A 15758-nucleotide genomic window follows, 5' to 3' on the forward strand; every position below is an offset into this window, starting at 1 on the left:
ACAGCAGGAAGTACCTTACAAATACTCAGTCGTTTATATTTAGACGAACTCGATCAGTTTATGAGTGGACAATGTCCGGTAAGTGAAGCTCATACTGGGGTTGAGCACAAGGGCTACCTGAAAGTCTAAGCTCAGGGCTATGTGGTGCTAATGTAATGACCTTCACATTGTTGCCCGTTCAGCGTGACTTTGGATATTTTTATGCTATTGTATAAATTTTCCTGACCAATTAATATTTTTAAACTAAACTACACTAAAATAAACTAAACTAAAATAAAATAAAATAAAATAAAATAAAATAAAATAAAATTCCACCAACTCTATAAACGAGATGATGCCTGACAGGTTCAGCTACAGCGCCCCCTTCTGACTGAGCCTGTGTTTGTTGTTGCCGGGAGACTTCTTAAAACAGAGGCAACATCTACCTAAAGTTCACTTCTCACCTCTCTTATTGGGAGTTATGGAAAACTCTAACGAGGTAGGCCTTAAAATATTTTAAATGTCTACTGAATTCAGTCGCAGTGGGGGAAAAAACTAAATTGATTCCTATGTTGGCAACTTTAAAAAATAGATTAAAAAAAGCATTTAATAACTATTTAGTACCTTTCTTCAACCTCTGTAATTAACAGTGCAATGAGAAGGAGAGGCTGAAGATGAGGGTTGCTGTTTTAGAAGAGAGTGTGAAATCCAGTGAGGTGGAGTGCAAAGCCAGCAGAGAGATGGTGCTGAGGCTGGTGGCAGAGCTGGACCAAGAGAGGAGGAAGGCTGCAAGCAGTGTAGCAGCACTTGATTCACTCAAAGTGGTATATACACAACTTAAAAGAGCAGTTACTTTACAGTACAAGATTTCAGGTGTCTGGACGGCTTAACCCACGAACTAAAGGATTTAGTAGCGTTGTGTAAAAAGTACTGATTTCTGTATGAAATTGTTAAAGATTTTATTACCTTAGGAGTAAATGCTAAAATTGCCCAATTGTTGTGGTGTTTGTATGTCATTTAGGAGCTTGATGGTCTGGCTGTTGGGAGAAGAAGTGTCGAGATGGAGAAGCAGACCCTAACTGAAAGACTTGAGGCCAGTAAGAGAGTGATAGAGGCAGCCAGGCGAGAGTCACGCTGTCTGGAGAACCAGGTGGAGGAGCTTGAAAGAAGGACCCAAGAAGCTGAGGGCAAGCTGCAGGCATTCTTGGAAAAGTTGGTCGGCCTCCTGGAGAAGAAGTGTGAGGACGTCATCCTGCCCACAGAGAGAGATATTCTACAGACACTGGATAACCTCTGCAATAAGGTGAGGAACTTTGGGATTTCCAACAAAAAATGCTTAAAAGCTGCTTTAAAGCTAAATTTGTTCTCCAAGGTACAAATGTGGCTCCAGCCAAACAACACATGTGCTGAGAATTATAAATCACATTGTATTTTAGTTATTAGGATTACTTTTTGTTAATCACTATATGTTATGAATGATCAGTTACTTGTGTAAAACAAAACATACCGGTTGATTTTTTATTTTTATTTTTTTTTACCAATAAGCATGCAAGTAGCACTTTAATCTCAATACTTGCAATACAGCTAATTTTTTTTTTTTTTTTTTAATCTGCAGACTAATAACTATATCTCCTGGATAACTGTGTAAAGTAGAAGAATAAGTCCCAAAGCAGAGCAATTGATGTAGTTACTTGTATCTTTATGTTAACTCTTCCTGTTCCATCTGTCAAGGACTTAGTCCAGCTGTAAGATAAAAAGGAGTATGCACAAAATAGTTCATGTTACCACACATTTTCACTATGCTGGTCTTTCAGAGCTTGCCAGAGGTGGAAATGAGGCTGTGTTGTGTTTCTGAAAAGCTGAGTGAGCAGACAGAGCTTCATCACAGTGCACAACAGAGGGCTCAGCTTGCAGAGCAGCAAGTCCAAGACCTGAGGGGAAGACTGCAATGTCTCGAGGCCGAACTGCTGACAGCAGACATGCATCGTGACCGACTGCAACACAGCAAACAGGATGTGAGTAAAGTCATGTGACTAAGCATATAAGTTACAGATACAGGTTGGTATAGCGACACATTCCTATGATTTGTCTCTTTTTTTTTTAACAGTATGAGGAATTCTTGGAACAGCTGTCCAAGATGATGAAGGTTGAGGACTCTGACATTGATCTTGACTTCGAAATGAAGCTAAAATTCATTCTGTCACGTGCCGAACAACTTGTTAGACAAGAGGGAACTGCTTTAGTTGAGAGTAAAAGTCTGACTTACAGCTTACAACGAAAGGTAGTTTTTTTGTTTGTTTTTTGTTTTTATTATTCCCAAGTTTATACAAGTGGAGAGTGGTGCTGAACAAGCAGATAATTTACCTCTAAATGCACAAATGCGGCTTAAAAAAATTTATACAGTTGATTTAAAATATTCCCATTCCCTGTAGTTGAAATCACAGAAGGACCAAATAGAGAGCAGAGGACTCCACATCCAACTACTGAGGAAAAAGGTTTCATAGCTGGAGGAGGAGAAGAGGAGCCGATCAGCATTGGCTGCGGAACAAAATGATGCACAACTACATGCCATGAGGCTGCAGAAAAAACTGGAGCGTCTTCAAAGCGAACTGAAAGCAACCAAGCTTTCCAACACAGAGCTCAAGGCCCAGCTCTCCCATACCAGCGAGCTCAAGGTAGAGGGGAGAAGGGTTTGGGCCCAAATTCACTCCAGAGGGATTTTCACTTCATAATGTTTTGTGTATTTGTGTTAAATTTTGGGCATGGGTTGGTGGGTCATTGAATCATATGCATATGCAATCAATGCATACTTTCAAAGTATCAGAGTATCTTAGATTAATCATTTGGATTAACTAAATAAAGTCACTCTTGTTTTACTAAAACCCGACGCTCACTCGAGTCTCTGCTGTGCCTAAAATGCCAAGCTGAAAGTCGCGCAACAGACTCAGACCATGCAGGAGCAGAAAAAGAAGCTGGATCTGCTGGTGGGTGAGAAGACAAAGGTGGAGAAAAAGCTGAGCACAGTTAGCTCAGACCTGCAAAGCCAAGAGAAGAAGACAAGAGACGACCTACAGGAACTTCTTACCCTCAGACAGAGCCTGGCTCAGCTGTCTGAGAGGCAGAGAGAGGTAAGAGTCGAAGGACAAATAAGAAAACTTGTTTACCATGCTTTCATCCACATCTCATGACCTTGCACAGCAGATGTTTGTTAGCGGTCATACAGCTCATTTAATGTTGTTTGTTAATATCAATAAAAGAAAGGTCACAAGATTTCTGAAAACTTTTGAACCAGGTAAGTTTCTTTTTTCAGTTGGTGGATTTCCGCATGCTGGTTTCTCAAACGTTGGGCCTGGACGCCACAGCGTTGGCTCTTCCAAATTATGAAATCATCAAATTACTTGAAACCCTTCTTCATGGCCATTGTCACCGTCACCACCTTCATCATCATGTTAACATACCCCGGCACTGCTCTACTCACCAGAGGCCTCACCTGCAACAAGTCCAAGAACTATCCGATGGCTCCAACCTGGATGTTACCACCTGCAGATCTCACGAAACTTAAAATCTATTCACTCCATTCATACCAAATATAAGTTGAAATGTTGAGAAATAGTGGAGATATTAATTACTTTTAAGCATATATAAAATACATCTTCTGAAACACAAAATAACAATTTAAAACTGTTTCTTTTATATTTGTGTTTTCATGGGAAGATCAATGTAAGTATGATGCACAAAGGGTGAAATATTAAAAATGCAAACTCACAAATAAAATGACAACTTTTAGAATGAAGGTTTGGCATTCATTGTTTTTGAGAGTCGCATATACATACATTTCTCATATTATTTCTTTTTGCATTATATACATATGTTAAATAACTCTGGACTGTTATACATTTGATACTGAACTCACAGTCTTACAAAATATGCAATAATTCTATTGGTCATATTTCTCAATCTTAAAGACATATTTCATATCTTGAAAAAATAAAACAGCAGAATGTATAAAGACCATGGATGACTGTTAAAGGTTAAACTCCTGCGTTGCGTCTGACTTGGATATTAAATTCACTTGACTTGGCTTAAATGACTCTTGCATGAATCAGTGTGGTTCAAGTTAAAAATGGACCGATTACCACAGACACAACGATGGATGTAAGTAAGTAAAAGCAAGGATTAAAACTGCATGCCAAAATACAGGTAAAAAAATAATTGCAATGTAAGATATATTAAATGTTTTTGCTGTTTACAAACTTTTAGTTACAAGCAAATTCACAGGCTATATTTCAGCATTTAACTTTGGTGCTATCGGCTTGAGAGAAGTTACGTCATGTTTACACCACTGAGTCGACACGTCGTTTATCCAGCAGATGTCCACTGTGGGCAGAAACCTCCAGATCCGTTACACCAAAAATGCAAATTAACTGACACAGCATTACACAGAGTAACATAGTGAGATGCTTGATCCTATGTGCTACACACAAAGATATTAACTGTAGATGGCAGCTGTTATTCTGCAGTAAAAATGGACGAGCAGGATTTGTTTTTGCTCCCAATGTGATTAACCGTTTCAAGGATATCAACATGAATCCCACTAAGGTCATTCTGGCTCAAGAATACTAAACATAAGTCGTTTTTACATCCATCTACACTGGAGGCGGTCCGTTGGTGTAGCTCAGCATCGGGTAGAAGGAATGAGCAAAGTTGTTGGACTGAGCACAGTAGTCCTCCTCGGACATTGGCAGCAGAAAGGCAAAAACCACTAACAGGAGCAGGAAGAGCTGGAGAGGCAGTGCGACCCAGAAGACGCGCCACAGAAACGAGGACCTACGAGATGATCGTGTCTCCGAGTCAGAAGGGAAGGAAGCGGATCCAGCGTCGCTGTGAGGCCTGCTCACACACACACAAGCATTCACAACCCAGCAAAAACTGAGGATTAGTCAAACACAACTATGGATTATAGACTTTTAAAATCTCCTTCTCATCTGCACTACTGCAAATGTGTTTCCAAAAAGACTGTGGCCTGAGTGTAAATAAAAGCAGAATGCAATGGATTTTAAATCATTTAAACCCAACCTAAATTAATTATCAATTAAAGTTTTTTTAATTAATTGAAAGAATTGGCAGACTTATGTCTGAATTTCCAGTTTTTCTTAATTTCAAGCTTGAGTTAATCAGTTGAAATTTTCAGATAATAACCTGAAATTTTGACTTTAAAATGATTTTTTCAGTGACAGAAACAAGCTGCCATACAAAACATGTAACATGCTGGAACAGAGTTCTTTAAATTGTAACTTATACTATAGTCTAACCAATCAAAGTCTGAATTTCTTCATGGAAATGATGGATAGTTGGTCCTTTGGCATAAAGAGAATATGAGCCAATAGTAACAGTAACAGTAGATGTACCTTTTGTAACCTGACCATCTGTGAAGAAAGATACAGGATAAATGAAAAAAGATAAATACAGGTTTTGAAGCAACACATGCTGCCATCTAGGTATCAGCTAGCCTTGTTTATTTTAGCAAAACCACAGTCTGAACATGGCCCTGTAGTAGAGAGAGTCTGGGTGATACCCACTAAAAACTCTTGATCACAATTATATACATGCCTTGCACCACCAATTTGAAACATGAGGCTGCTTTCAAAATGGACTGAACATATATATAAAAACATAAAACAGAATATTTTATAAATCAAATTAGTTGTGTTTCATCATTTAATTTCTTTATATTGAATCTAATTGAGTTTAAATGATCATTGCATTTTTATTTTATTTACATTTTGCACATACTCCCGTCTTTGTTGGAAACACGGCTGTACTTTCACAGCTATATAATCACGTTACACCACCAATCTTACATGTACAAAATTGCTTCTCTTTGCTACAGAAATAGTAAAAATTACAAACAAATTAAATTAGTCTAATCCAATAAATAAACTTCCCTTTAAAAATTATCCTAATTTAATATCCTTCTCTCCACACTCTTCACTGTTTTAATGTTGTCTGCATAGTTTCAATCCAAATAAGATCTCAGTCCAGCGACAGTGGAACTGCATGGCAGTGTGTTAATGTAAGCACCATGCTGTGTTTGAAAGACATTGCCAACACAGGGTAAAGCAATGTTAGACAATGTTTAACATTGTGATCTACATGCTGACTGAGACTGGGGTGGATAAACACAAGTACGAATACGGTCACAAAACAGTTTTCACGGCATACATTCTGCAATCCTGTGCCAGACAAAGACATTTAATACGAGAGCTTGCATTTCTTTGCAAAAGGCGTTAGAGTAAAAGGCAAACGGCATGCTGCAAGTAACAGCTGAATTTGAGAATACTCTTTTTATTCATATAACGATGGAGTCTTTGAAAGTTTGTGTCCTGTTAAAAAATGCAAAGCAAACGGAGGCGGGAAGAGCACGGCAATTAGAAACAGCATCTTTGACCCTAGTAGTTAGCTGAGCTTTCTTAATACAACAGTTTGGGAAATCCAGTTCACTTTCTAGATTTAGAGTTAGATGAGATGACTGAAATCCCTTTGTGAATTAAGATGTTAAGATGAAGCTGGGAGAGAGCCTAGTTTAGCGTAGACACTGGGAGGAGGAGGAAAGAGCCAGACACGCTAGCTGTTTCCAACTGCTTCCAGGTCTAAAAAAGAAACATAAATAAATAAGCGAATTCACAAAATGTCATACTATGAGTAGTAGTGTATCATTTTTCTGTCACCATCACCCTCAGTAAAACTGTCTTCTTATAGCCTCAAAAAGTTAGAAGACACGGTCAGTTGAAAGCAGTAATATAGGGGTTTACATATGTATGTATTGTAAAAAATAAAGTGTTCAGAATGTATTTAAATTGAGACAAATCAAGGCTGCTTTGCTCTCTAAATGTATTTTTCCCTCAATCCCAGAATGCATGAACAAAGTGACTCGAGCTGCCCTGTGTTTTTACCGAAAGTGCCCCTTTACCATTTCCCAAATGGAGACCTGAGAGGCAAGACTCACAGATGACAGACTGAGGGGGGGGGGATGGTGGATACTCAGTGAGATAGCAGCAGCAGAGGGAGAAGAAATGTAACACACAAGAGAGAGAAACAGCGCAAGAGAGGAAGAGAGCGGCCTTTGCATTGTTCATTGCAGACATTTACTGGCTCGGCAATTTGAGAGCAAAAGGGTGTGTGTGTGTGTGTGTGTGTGCTCAGTATCAGCGAAGAAGTTAGATATAGAGAAATATTTGTGTTATTCATAAGAAACGCCCTCTGGTTAGCAATATTAAGCAGCCAAGGACATTGGCAGAGAGGAGGCCTTGCACCTTTCCTTGTGAAACTCCTGTCTCGGATGCGTGGGCTACCACTCACCTGATCGCCTAGCCTACACAGAGCATCTAGACTTACAGAAGATGATGGAATTCATTATCATGAGCTGCTACTCTGGCACGAGCATTAAAAGCTGAAATTCTGAATATTTGTTCCTTAAGTGTTTAATTTCAAAGCTGAAATCAACTGATCTCCAAGTGCATCATGGGCTGCTGAGTTCCATTATCTTCTGGGTGTGCTAGAAACCAACAGAAAGGTACCTGTGGTGTGGACTGCTCACAGAGGGTCCAGGCTGTGACAGACTACATTTGCCCCGTTGCTGTTTGCAATGAACAGGGGGGGGAGGTAAAAGAAAGAAAGTATGTTTAAGTCCAGGCAAATCAAGACAAAGCTATTGATGAAAAGAAAACCCAAAATGAAAGAAGAGCAGCAACAAAATCATACGTGAAAGTGACTGATTTTGTAACCTGTTATAATAAGGAATCTGGCTCTTCACAGCGCACAACTACTTTGAAATGCTTCAGCTTGGGAGTGCAATAAAGGGACTGCTACAATTATGCAATGTGATGCATGAATCTCTTTGGAACAAGGACATTTAGTAACATACACATAGTATAAGCAGGGACATGCTTATTTGGACTGATGTACAGTTGAATAATGAGAAAATAATGCTTTCTCATTGCTGTTGTTGATGCCATGCTTGCTCATTAAACCAACAACAAGTTCTATGCTACACTTGAAATTAAGCAGTTGCACAATAGCCAGTAATCCTAGCTATAATACTACAAGGATCGAAACGTATCTACAGTGAGAAGAAATTTAAGGGAAGTCTGAGAAAAAGAAAAAGGCTTCAGAAATACTGGAAGAGAAAAAGAAACAAACTGGGCAGAGCTAAAAAGCCTGCCAAGAAAAGGAAGGAAGAAGTAGAAAAGTTAGAAAGGAGGAAATCTCAGGAGACTGTCTGGAGATTGACAACATGCAAGAAGAGTAAAAGGCTGGAAAAAAGTTCAAAATCCACAGGGAGGGAGCGTAACGCTGGTTGTGGAGGTGGAGAAAGATTTGAAGAGAGTGAGGAGAGATCTTGGAATGACAGGGGTGAATCTGGCCTTCACTGGGGCATTTGGGGCATTTACTCTATGTGTCTTAGGGGTTTCCAAACACCTGGTTCTCATATAGCAGCATGTACAGGTAGGGATAAACATTACCGATCGTCTGTGACTGGGAGTACTCCTTCCTGATACAGGACTGAGGGAGCCAGACGTGTCCAGCTCATCAGCAGACGACCAAGAGGAAAGATCCTGATGTTGGAAACAATGACAGATACAAAGAGAGACAAAGCAGGTGAGAGAGTTAAGCAAATAGTGACCCCTTTTCTAAATGTGGCCACAGACTACACAGAGTGTTTGGCAGGTGATTAGTACTAAAAAAATCTAACTGAAGGACACAGCCAAACAATATAATCCACTCAAGTAAAATTAAGTGTATCCTGTGCTGAAACAATCATTTATTTGCAAATATGATATTTTTTATTCAGTGTAAAAATATGCTCCACATGAGAGCTATAACTAAAAATGTAAAATGATTACACTCGTACAAGATTCTGGCAAATTGCACCATCACAAGTTTACTCCCCACCTTTGCTAATATTGCACATTAATGGTGTGAGTAGCACATTTGTGACTAATGAAGTATCACTGGAGATGAACCTGTGAATTTTCAGCCTGTCTGCATTTCACAGTTCTTTCTTTTTTGAGCATTTTTTGAGATTATAGTCAAATTTATTTATTTATTTTTTACAAAAACCACTTTAAACTTGAAAATTCTGTTTTAAAAAAATCTGACGATGGAAGAAATCGGAGAGGTTTCTGTCAAATGCTTTTTTGACTTTTTAAATGCAGGTGAATATAAAAGAAAAGAGGTGTTCAGGTAACACATCACAGGTACACAAGTGACTGAGGCTCTACCTGTTGACTGCTTGTGATGTCCAGAATCTTGGCCAGCTCTCTGAGGTCTCGGGTTACTTCCTTTAGCAGCAGTTTTAGGCGGTTTCCTATGACGTGAACCTTCTCCTTAGCCTCCAAGCAATCACTGCCCTGCGAGTTGACCAGCAACTGGAGGGACATGTCTTGTAGTGAAGCAACTTTAAGCTGTGAGTCTAGCAGCTCCTGGCGGATTTGCTGGAGGGAAAATTTAAGACATACATTCAAAAAAGAAACATTTTACAGAGTGGATTTATGGAAGTAACACGGAAAGACACACTTAAGTTTAAGAGTGTGACAGTTTGGTACCGTGAGTGTTTTGTGATGCTCATGGAGAGTGTCACTGTCCTGGATCGGATCAATGGGAACCACCTCATTCCTCCTGCGATCGATGTTTTCCAACCAGAGCAACAGACCGTGACTCATCTCATGAAATTCCTATTGATCAGATGAAATTTGGGAAGGTGAAGACCCAACTAGCCTATCATAGAAGGATATTCATAATCGTGAGCAAGTCGATCTGTTCAAACAGTCCGACTTGATCAGCACTCACTTGACACTGCATCAGAGCTTCCTGTAATGAAGACCTCCATTCTTCCAGCGCGCTGCCGAGTTTATCCCAGTGGTTGTTCATGTCTTTCAGTTTGGCTTGTAGCTCTCGGGACTCGTCTGTCTCTGAATGCAGAAACTCCGCACTGCACAAGTTGATGGAAAGCACTATAGCTTTGCGCTTGTCATACGCCTTCTGCAGCTCCTGTAGACAAACAAGCATGTCCATGGTGACGTACAAGTAACGCAAAAAATTCCCAATTTGATGACAAAACAAGGAAACAGCAGGAATAAAGACTAAAAGGTATATATTTATAAGTATTCAAGTAAAAAAATAACAAGCAGAGTAATAACAAAGTAGAAAATAGGGACTTTACGACTAAAAAAAACTGTACCTTGAGCTTTTTGATACGCAGCTCAATCGTCTGGATGTCCGTGCCGAGCTCCAGTCTCCGCTGCTGCTCCAGCTCTTCCTCTGTCTCTCCCAGCCAAGTCAAGATTTTGTTCAGGTCAGAGTTCAGCTGCTGCCACTGCTGCTCGTTCTGCTTTGTTCTCATCTCCTTGCTGAGGTCCTGAGCCTGCAGGAGCTCCCAGCGCTCAATCACTCCTAGATTGACGGATGTGAGACCAAAAAGATTATGTTAACTGAATTTACCAGCACTGTAGCCCAATGGATGATTCACATTTTTTTCTTTAACAAGCATAATTTAAAATAAATGCTTATTTAAGATGGGAGATAGTTATAGGTATTACCTGAAGTCTGGGACTCTGAGCTGCTGGGATCTGCCAGTCCAGACACCGTATCCTCTTCCTCCTTCAGCTCAGAGCCCACCCTCCTCACTGTGTCAATACTTCCACGACACTCGCCCATCAGTCGCAGCTACAGAGCAGTTAAAAGACTGGTTATTGCAGGCAGTGTAATAGGATTATACTGACTATTTCAAAATTGCAGAACCAAGTGAGTTCTGGGAGGAGAAAATAGATTATTAAAAAAATATGAGCAAAAATAAACAGCAGCATTCAAATAGACAAAGCAGAATTAATTGTGGTTTAATGTACAGTCCAGTGCAGAAAAGTTTTTAAGAATAGATTGTTCTGAGCTCTAAGCGTAATACGAGAAACACATACATATCCCATGTATGAGGAGTCCATCTCTGTGCTTGCAGAAGTACGGCTGCGGCTGCTGTCTGTTTGTTGCAGGTGGAAACGGCTGATATCCAGAGGGTGAATATGAGAGTCTGCAGCAGCAACCTCCCCTGTTAACACAATATTAGCTGATTATATTTCCATAATGTGTTTGTGAAACATGTTTAACATCAGAATAGAAGGTAAGCCCCCTGATTTAAGAAAAATAAAATGTGGAGAGCGAAAAATGAGAAGTAGACAGGAATGCAGATTGTTTGTTCTGGCCTTTTGTCACAAATCTCAGCACTCCCTTTGTGCCCCTTGCATCGGGAGCTGCAGCCCTGATTTGAAATATTATGTTTAAAACCCGTGTTTTTTATGTGATTCACCTTTGTGTGACCAGGGTCTATGAGACGTCTAAACAAATCTGCAGTCCCTTCTATAAGAATCAATACATTTCTTGTTTACAAACAAACAAAGAAAAAAAAACATGCAAATCAACAAATCCAAACAGGTTAGCTACAAAGAACAAGTCAAGTTAAAAAAATGAATAAAGCTGGTTAGAAAGAAGGGTTAGGCTGAATTCCATTTCTGTTCTGCTGAATTAGAGCCCAAAGCAGAACAAGCGAATAGAAGGAATAAAAATGGAATTGACCCCATTCCCCAGGGTTAGAAAGTGTTGCCATTTGTGCCCAAAGTGTGTATAAGAGAGGAAATTAACACAAATCAAATTCCAAGCTGGTGAACAGACTACTAGTGTTTCATCACTCAGAGTGTGTCTGTTATTTCTGGCCCCAAACACATGTGGCATGCTGGGGTCTGCTGTTGCCTACCAGTGGAAGACCTCAGTGTTTGTTCTGTTAGTTTAACAAAGGCCTCAGGGCTCTCTGGGATCACTACATCTGGAAGAAACATTATACAGTACACACATTTAGCAGTGGGCTTCACACTGACTCAGTGAACTGGTATTCAATGGCACCAAGAAAATACTCGCCATAATGTAATCAGTCACAGATAAACCCTTCACTAACTTTCTTATTCCTTTTCTGTCCCCTATGGGAACTTTTGATGTCATTTTTTGGACTGATCAAAAGATGCAGAGGCACAATCGTTTAAGATATCGCTCTTCTAACTTTTTTTTAACAGCTAACAGTAATAAAGAAAAGTTATTATTCTGAAAAATCTCTTAAATTTCAAGCATATTTTTGCACTGGTATGGGAACCTACCTGACAAGCCTGAGGCAGGGCGCTGAAGGAAGTCTCCCTCTTCACTCTGCTGCTCTCTGAGTGCCCTGCTTGCACTCTCAAGCCCACGGCTCAGGTCGTAGTCGTGGTCCCATTCCAGGGGAATGGAGTCCACGCTTGCTGGGGTGTCTCTGCCCGAGCGCTCAGTCCGGATCTGGGCAGCCAAGGAAGCTGAGCGACCGGAGGACGGCAGAGGCGACAGGAAGCCATCCCCCAAACGTTCACTCCACGGCAGACTGGACAAATCACAATGCTCATCTAGCTCCAGCTCACGATCGGACAATGACACTTCAGTGTCGTCATCTGCAAGCTAAAGATAACGGACTTTAGTACGGGAAAGATTACATCTGGACCCAAGCCACAGATCTGTCAGATTCTCTCGATTTTGAGGTCTTACAGGAAGGCGAATGAGTTTCTTGTAGTAGCGCTCCACTCGACCAAACACCTCCTGACAGTAGCGCTGCAGCTCCTCCAGCTCTTCCTCGATCACAGCAGCATCCAGAGGCTCACTCTTCTCTATCAGAGCCTCGCCCTGGTGGAAGATGTGCTCGATCTTGGCTGTTGTTAGAGAAATCTCCTGCTGGAATGACTGTGAAGCCGGAGAGAGACAAGCTGTTAAAGCTAAACACAGTGATGTGTGTGATGTGTATCTCATATTAATTATGAAATATCCGTTTAGTTGCTCTTCACAAGTGCAAACTGACTCTAGAAATGAAGATATAAAATGAACATATGTAAGAGTCAGTAGAAAGCAGTGCTTGAAAAATGCACAGTGGATTTTCTTGGTCTGAAATATCATGACAGGCTTACCCTGAGTTGTTTGATCTTGGCCTGAATGTCACATTCAGAGAAGTGCTCGATGTTGGTCAGCTGAAGGTCCATCTCTGTCAGCCAAACCAAAATGCCATCTCTGGCTGTCTCAAACTCCTCTCTCTGACTAATAAAGTGCTGCACATGTAAACAGGGACACTGGTGTTAGAGTCTATGCTTTCACATCGTGCAAATGGAACAAACCTTTGTTCGGGCTTTATTAGTGAACAATAAACAGTCGCAGAAAAGTTAGATGAAAAGAAATGAATCCAGAAATGCATGACAGAAATTTAAATCAAAATGTACAAAAATGAAATGGAAATAATATATAAGTACTAGTAGAAGAATTGTACCTTAAGCCTGCGGAGGATGGATGCCACCCTCTTCTGCAGGTTGTCCCATCGCTGGTTGGCATCATGTGCCATCTCCTTCAGCCGGCAGGAAGAGTCGGTGCGGTTTTCTCTGGCCAGGCGGCGGTATTGCTTATTGATTAACTCCAGCTGAGTCAGACTCTCGTGAACTTGTCTCTGGAAGGCCTACAAAATCCATACATTTTCTCAAGAAATTTGCTTTTGTCTTTTAGCTTCGTGTTTAGTTTACATGTTTGCATTTGAGAGATAGAATTTTCTTATTTAATGCTGTCCTACTAGGTGAAAACAGTAGGTATTTTGATCACTTTTACAGTTTACACAAAATAATTCAGCAATACCTCAAATTTCTTTAGTTCCTCCTTGGCTACAGTATACAGCACACCAGAGGAGTTGGGTAGAGCAGCTGTGTTTTCTGAAGTGGCCAGCCACTCCTCAAAACGTGCAAAGTCGTCCAGGAACTTTTGCCATAAACGCCATGTCTCCTCAATCCTAACAGAGGGAATAATTTCAGGATAACAGTTATAACAGTTACCTGTTATCCATAATAACGTATGGATTTGATGCTTTCATCTAGTGTGTAACGTCTTACTTTAATCTCCTCTCCATAGACAAGGCACAGATGCTCCTCCAGCGGCGATCAAGGCTCCGCGTTGCCTGCTGGATGGAGTCGCACTCTGCATCGGTGGCACAGGCGTCACAGTCATGCAGAAGCACCTCACATAGATTCAGCACAGACGCCACTCCTGTACTATGCTTCTCTATGTCACGCTGAAGCTCCTAACGGGCAAGAAAAGAGTGACACAGTAAGTAATAAGATGAGAGATAGAAGGAGAAGCTTGATAGAAAGTTAGAGAATGACTTTTTGAAAGTGGTTACAAACTTTACAACAATAACTTTTATTAGTATATTATATCACAAAACCTGTTTGCATAGAATTGATACTAATAGTTACATTTTCATTACATGATTACAAAAATGTGAAAGTTTTTAGAAATTTCAGCTAAATGATTACAAAGCCTGTTGCCTGTCTGCTATTAAAGAGCTTGCATTTGGCACAGACTGAATGATTCCTGGCAAGCTGCACATATGTATTTTAGGTCCTGTTCAGTATATTATGTCACCTGCTGCAGATCGAGCTTCCTCTGAATCTCTTGGGCATCACAGGAGTCATAGGCGATAGGTTTGGACAGCTCTGTTTCGATGTGGGCGAGCCAAGAGCGCAGGCTGCTCATGTTTTTATCTAGCTGCTGCACAGCCACTAGAGTTTCTCTCAGTTTCTTTACTCTGTTAAAAGAATTTAACAGATTAGTTACAAACAACCAGCATGGGATAAAACACAGCTGCACAGCTGTGACTGCACGTCTGCTCACCGCGCTCCAATGAGATCGAGGAGATGCTGCCATCGGTCACTGACTTTGTTGAGTTTTTGTTCGATTTCAGTGGCTTTGCTCTGGTGACTGGCCCTGGCCAGGCGCTCTCCCAGCTGGTGCAAATGTAGCTTGTTCTCCTCTGCTACTGTGATCTCCTCCTGGTAGTCCTGGCATACAACGCAATGCAAACAGGAAATTTGAAAAAACTGCATTTGTAAAAGAAGCAGAGTAGGAAAAAAAAAACGTAACTGAAATACAACAATTAAATAGCACTGTCGAACTTTATAAATATCTGAGGTGTGTACAAACCTTGCGAAGCTTCTCGATCATCTCCTCAATGCTGACGTCTCCATTCTGGGACACCTTGCTCTCCATGTTAGTGAGCCACTCGCAGAGCTCCTTATACTTCTCGTTGAAGACAGTCCACTCGTTTAGCTTCTTACTTACCTGCTGCCTCCGCAGTGACAGCTGTGGAAGAACAGCAATACATGACAAGTTAACTGCACCTCTGTGCAAAGCGCATAAAAAGTGCCAACGACTGCATGGTAATTTAAAACAAAAGCTAATAAAGATCAAGAAGCCTCTAAAGGAAGCCGTTCAGACGCTTTCATTTGCATCACGCAGTGAGTGAGTGCTGTATTTCCTGTGTGTGCGTTTTATCCGCTGCACACAGGATGCCACTGTGAAAAAACGAAATCACCTTGAGGTTTCAGCTTTTCTTAACTGACTGACTGATCACTTGTCACGCTAACTGTTCCTTTCAGTCTATTCCTTTCTCAAAATTGTTGCACAATGGCATATTCAGCAAAATCGAACTACTGCTCCCACCGTTAAAAAAAAAAAAAAAGCCAATACTATGAATACCAATTTTTTTCTAGTATATAGACATAGATTTATATATGATGTTGAGCAACATCTACCATCTACATATACAAATATGTGCTTTGTATCTTATAGTGAAGATTGACATTAGTAACACTATCTCCTGGGACTTGTAACTGTTACACAGTAAA

At 40.5% G+C, this 15758-nt stretch overlaps 2 protein-coding genes across 3 annotated transcripts in view; one reads left to right on the forward strand and one right to left on the reverse strand.

Moving 5' to 3' along the window:
* Positions 1–179: 179 nt before the first annotated feature.
* ccdc170 (coiled-coil domain containing 170) lies at positions 180–3612 on the forward strand. Of its 2 annotated transcripts, XM_039602888.1 has the most exons (8): positions 180–478; positions 630–803; positions 1001–1282; positions 1794–1994; positions 2087–2260; positions 2412–2654; positions 2904–3107; positions 3290–3612. In XM_039602888.1, the coding sequence occupies exons 1-6, from the start codon at positions 461–463 to the stop codon at positions 2481–2483; spliced, it is 921 nt and encodes a 306-aa protein (XP_039458822.1). In that variant the 5' UTR covers positions 180–460; the 3' UTR covers positions 2484–2654; positions 2904–3107; positions 3290–3612. The 2 variants fall into 2 exon arrangements, with proteins under 2 accessions (XP_039458822.1, XP_039458823.1); XM_039602889.1 differs by lacking the exons at positions 2904–3107; positions 3290–3612 and adding an exon at positions 2879–2901.
* Positions 3613–3748: 136 nt separating this feature from the next.
* Positions 3749–15758, reverse strand: part of syne1b (spectrin repeat containing, nuclear envelope 1b) — a 76223-nt gene continuing 64213 nt past the window's right edge. The window contains exons 128-146 of the mRNA XM_039602887.1: positions 15055–15213; positions 14746–14912; positions 14497–14659; positions 13965–14152; positions 13714–13864; positions 13358–13540; positions 13005–13142; positions 12592–12783; positions 12177–12504; positions 11783–11851; positions 10953–11080; positions 10578–10704; positions 10220–10431; positions 9829–10029; positions 9585–9713; positions 9261–9473; positions 8502–8594; positions 7557–7615; positions 3749–4869 (exon numbers count right to left, since the gene is read on the reverse strand). Of these exons, the coding sequence (XP_039458821.1) occupies positions 4626–4869; positions 7557–7615; positions 8502–8594; positions 9261–9473; positions 9585–9713; positions 9829–10029; positions 10220–10431; positions 10578–10704; positions 10953–11080; positions 11783–11851; positions 12177–12504; positions 12592–12783; positions 13005–13142; positions 13358–13540; positions 13714–13864; positions 13965–14152; positions 14497–14659; positions 14746–14912; positions 15055–15213 (3144 nt within the window). The 3' untranslated portion in view covers positions 3749–4625. The remainder of the gene's footprint in view (positions 4870–7556; positions 7616–8501; positions 8595–9260; positions 9474–9584; positions 9714–9828; positions 10030–10219; positions 10432–10577; positions 10705–10952; positions 11081–11782; positions 11852–12176; positions 12505–12591; positions 12784–13004; positions 13143–13357; positions 13541–13713; positions 13865–13964; positions 14153–14496; positions 14660–14745; positions 14913–15054; positions 15214–15758) is intronic.

This window comes from Oreochromis aureus, linkage group 19 (assembly GCF_013358895.1).
Source record: "Oreochromis aureus strain Israel breed Guangdong linkage group 19, ZZ_aureus, whole genome shotgun sequence".
NCBI classification, from domain to species: Eukaryota; Metazoa; Chordata; class Actinopteri; order Cichliformes; family Cichlidae; genus Oreochromis; species Oreochromis aureus.

Excerpts from the sequence above, each read along its gene's own strand:
- ccdc170 (XM_039602888.1), top strand. Across the intron at positions 804-1,000 it reads CACTTGATTCACTCAAAGTG|GAGCTTGATGGTCTGGCTGT; the intron begins GTATATACACAA and ends TATGTCATTTAG. Across the intron at positions 1,995-2,086 it reads TGCAACACAGCAAACAGGAT|TATGAGGAATTCTTGGAACA; the intron begins GTGAGTAAAGTC and ends TTTTTTTAACAG.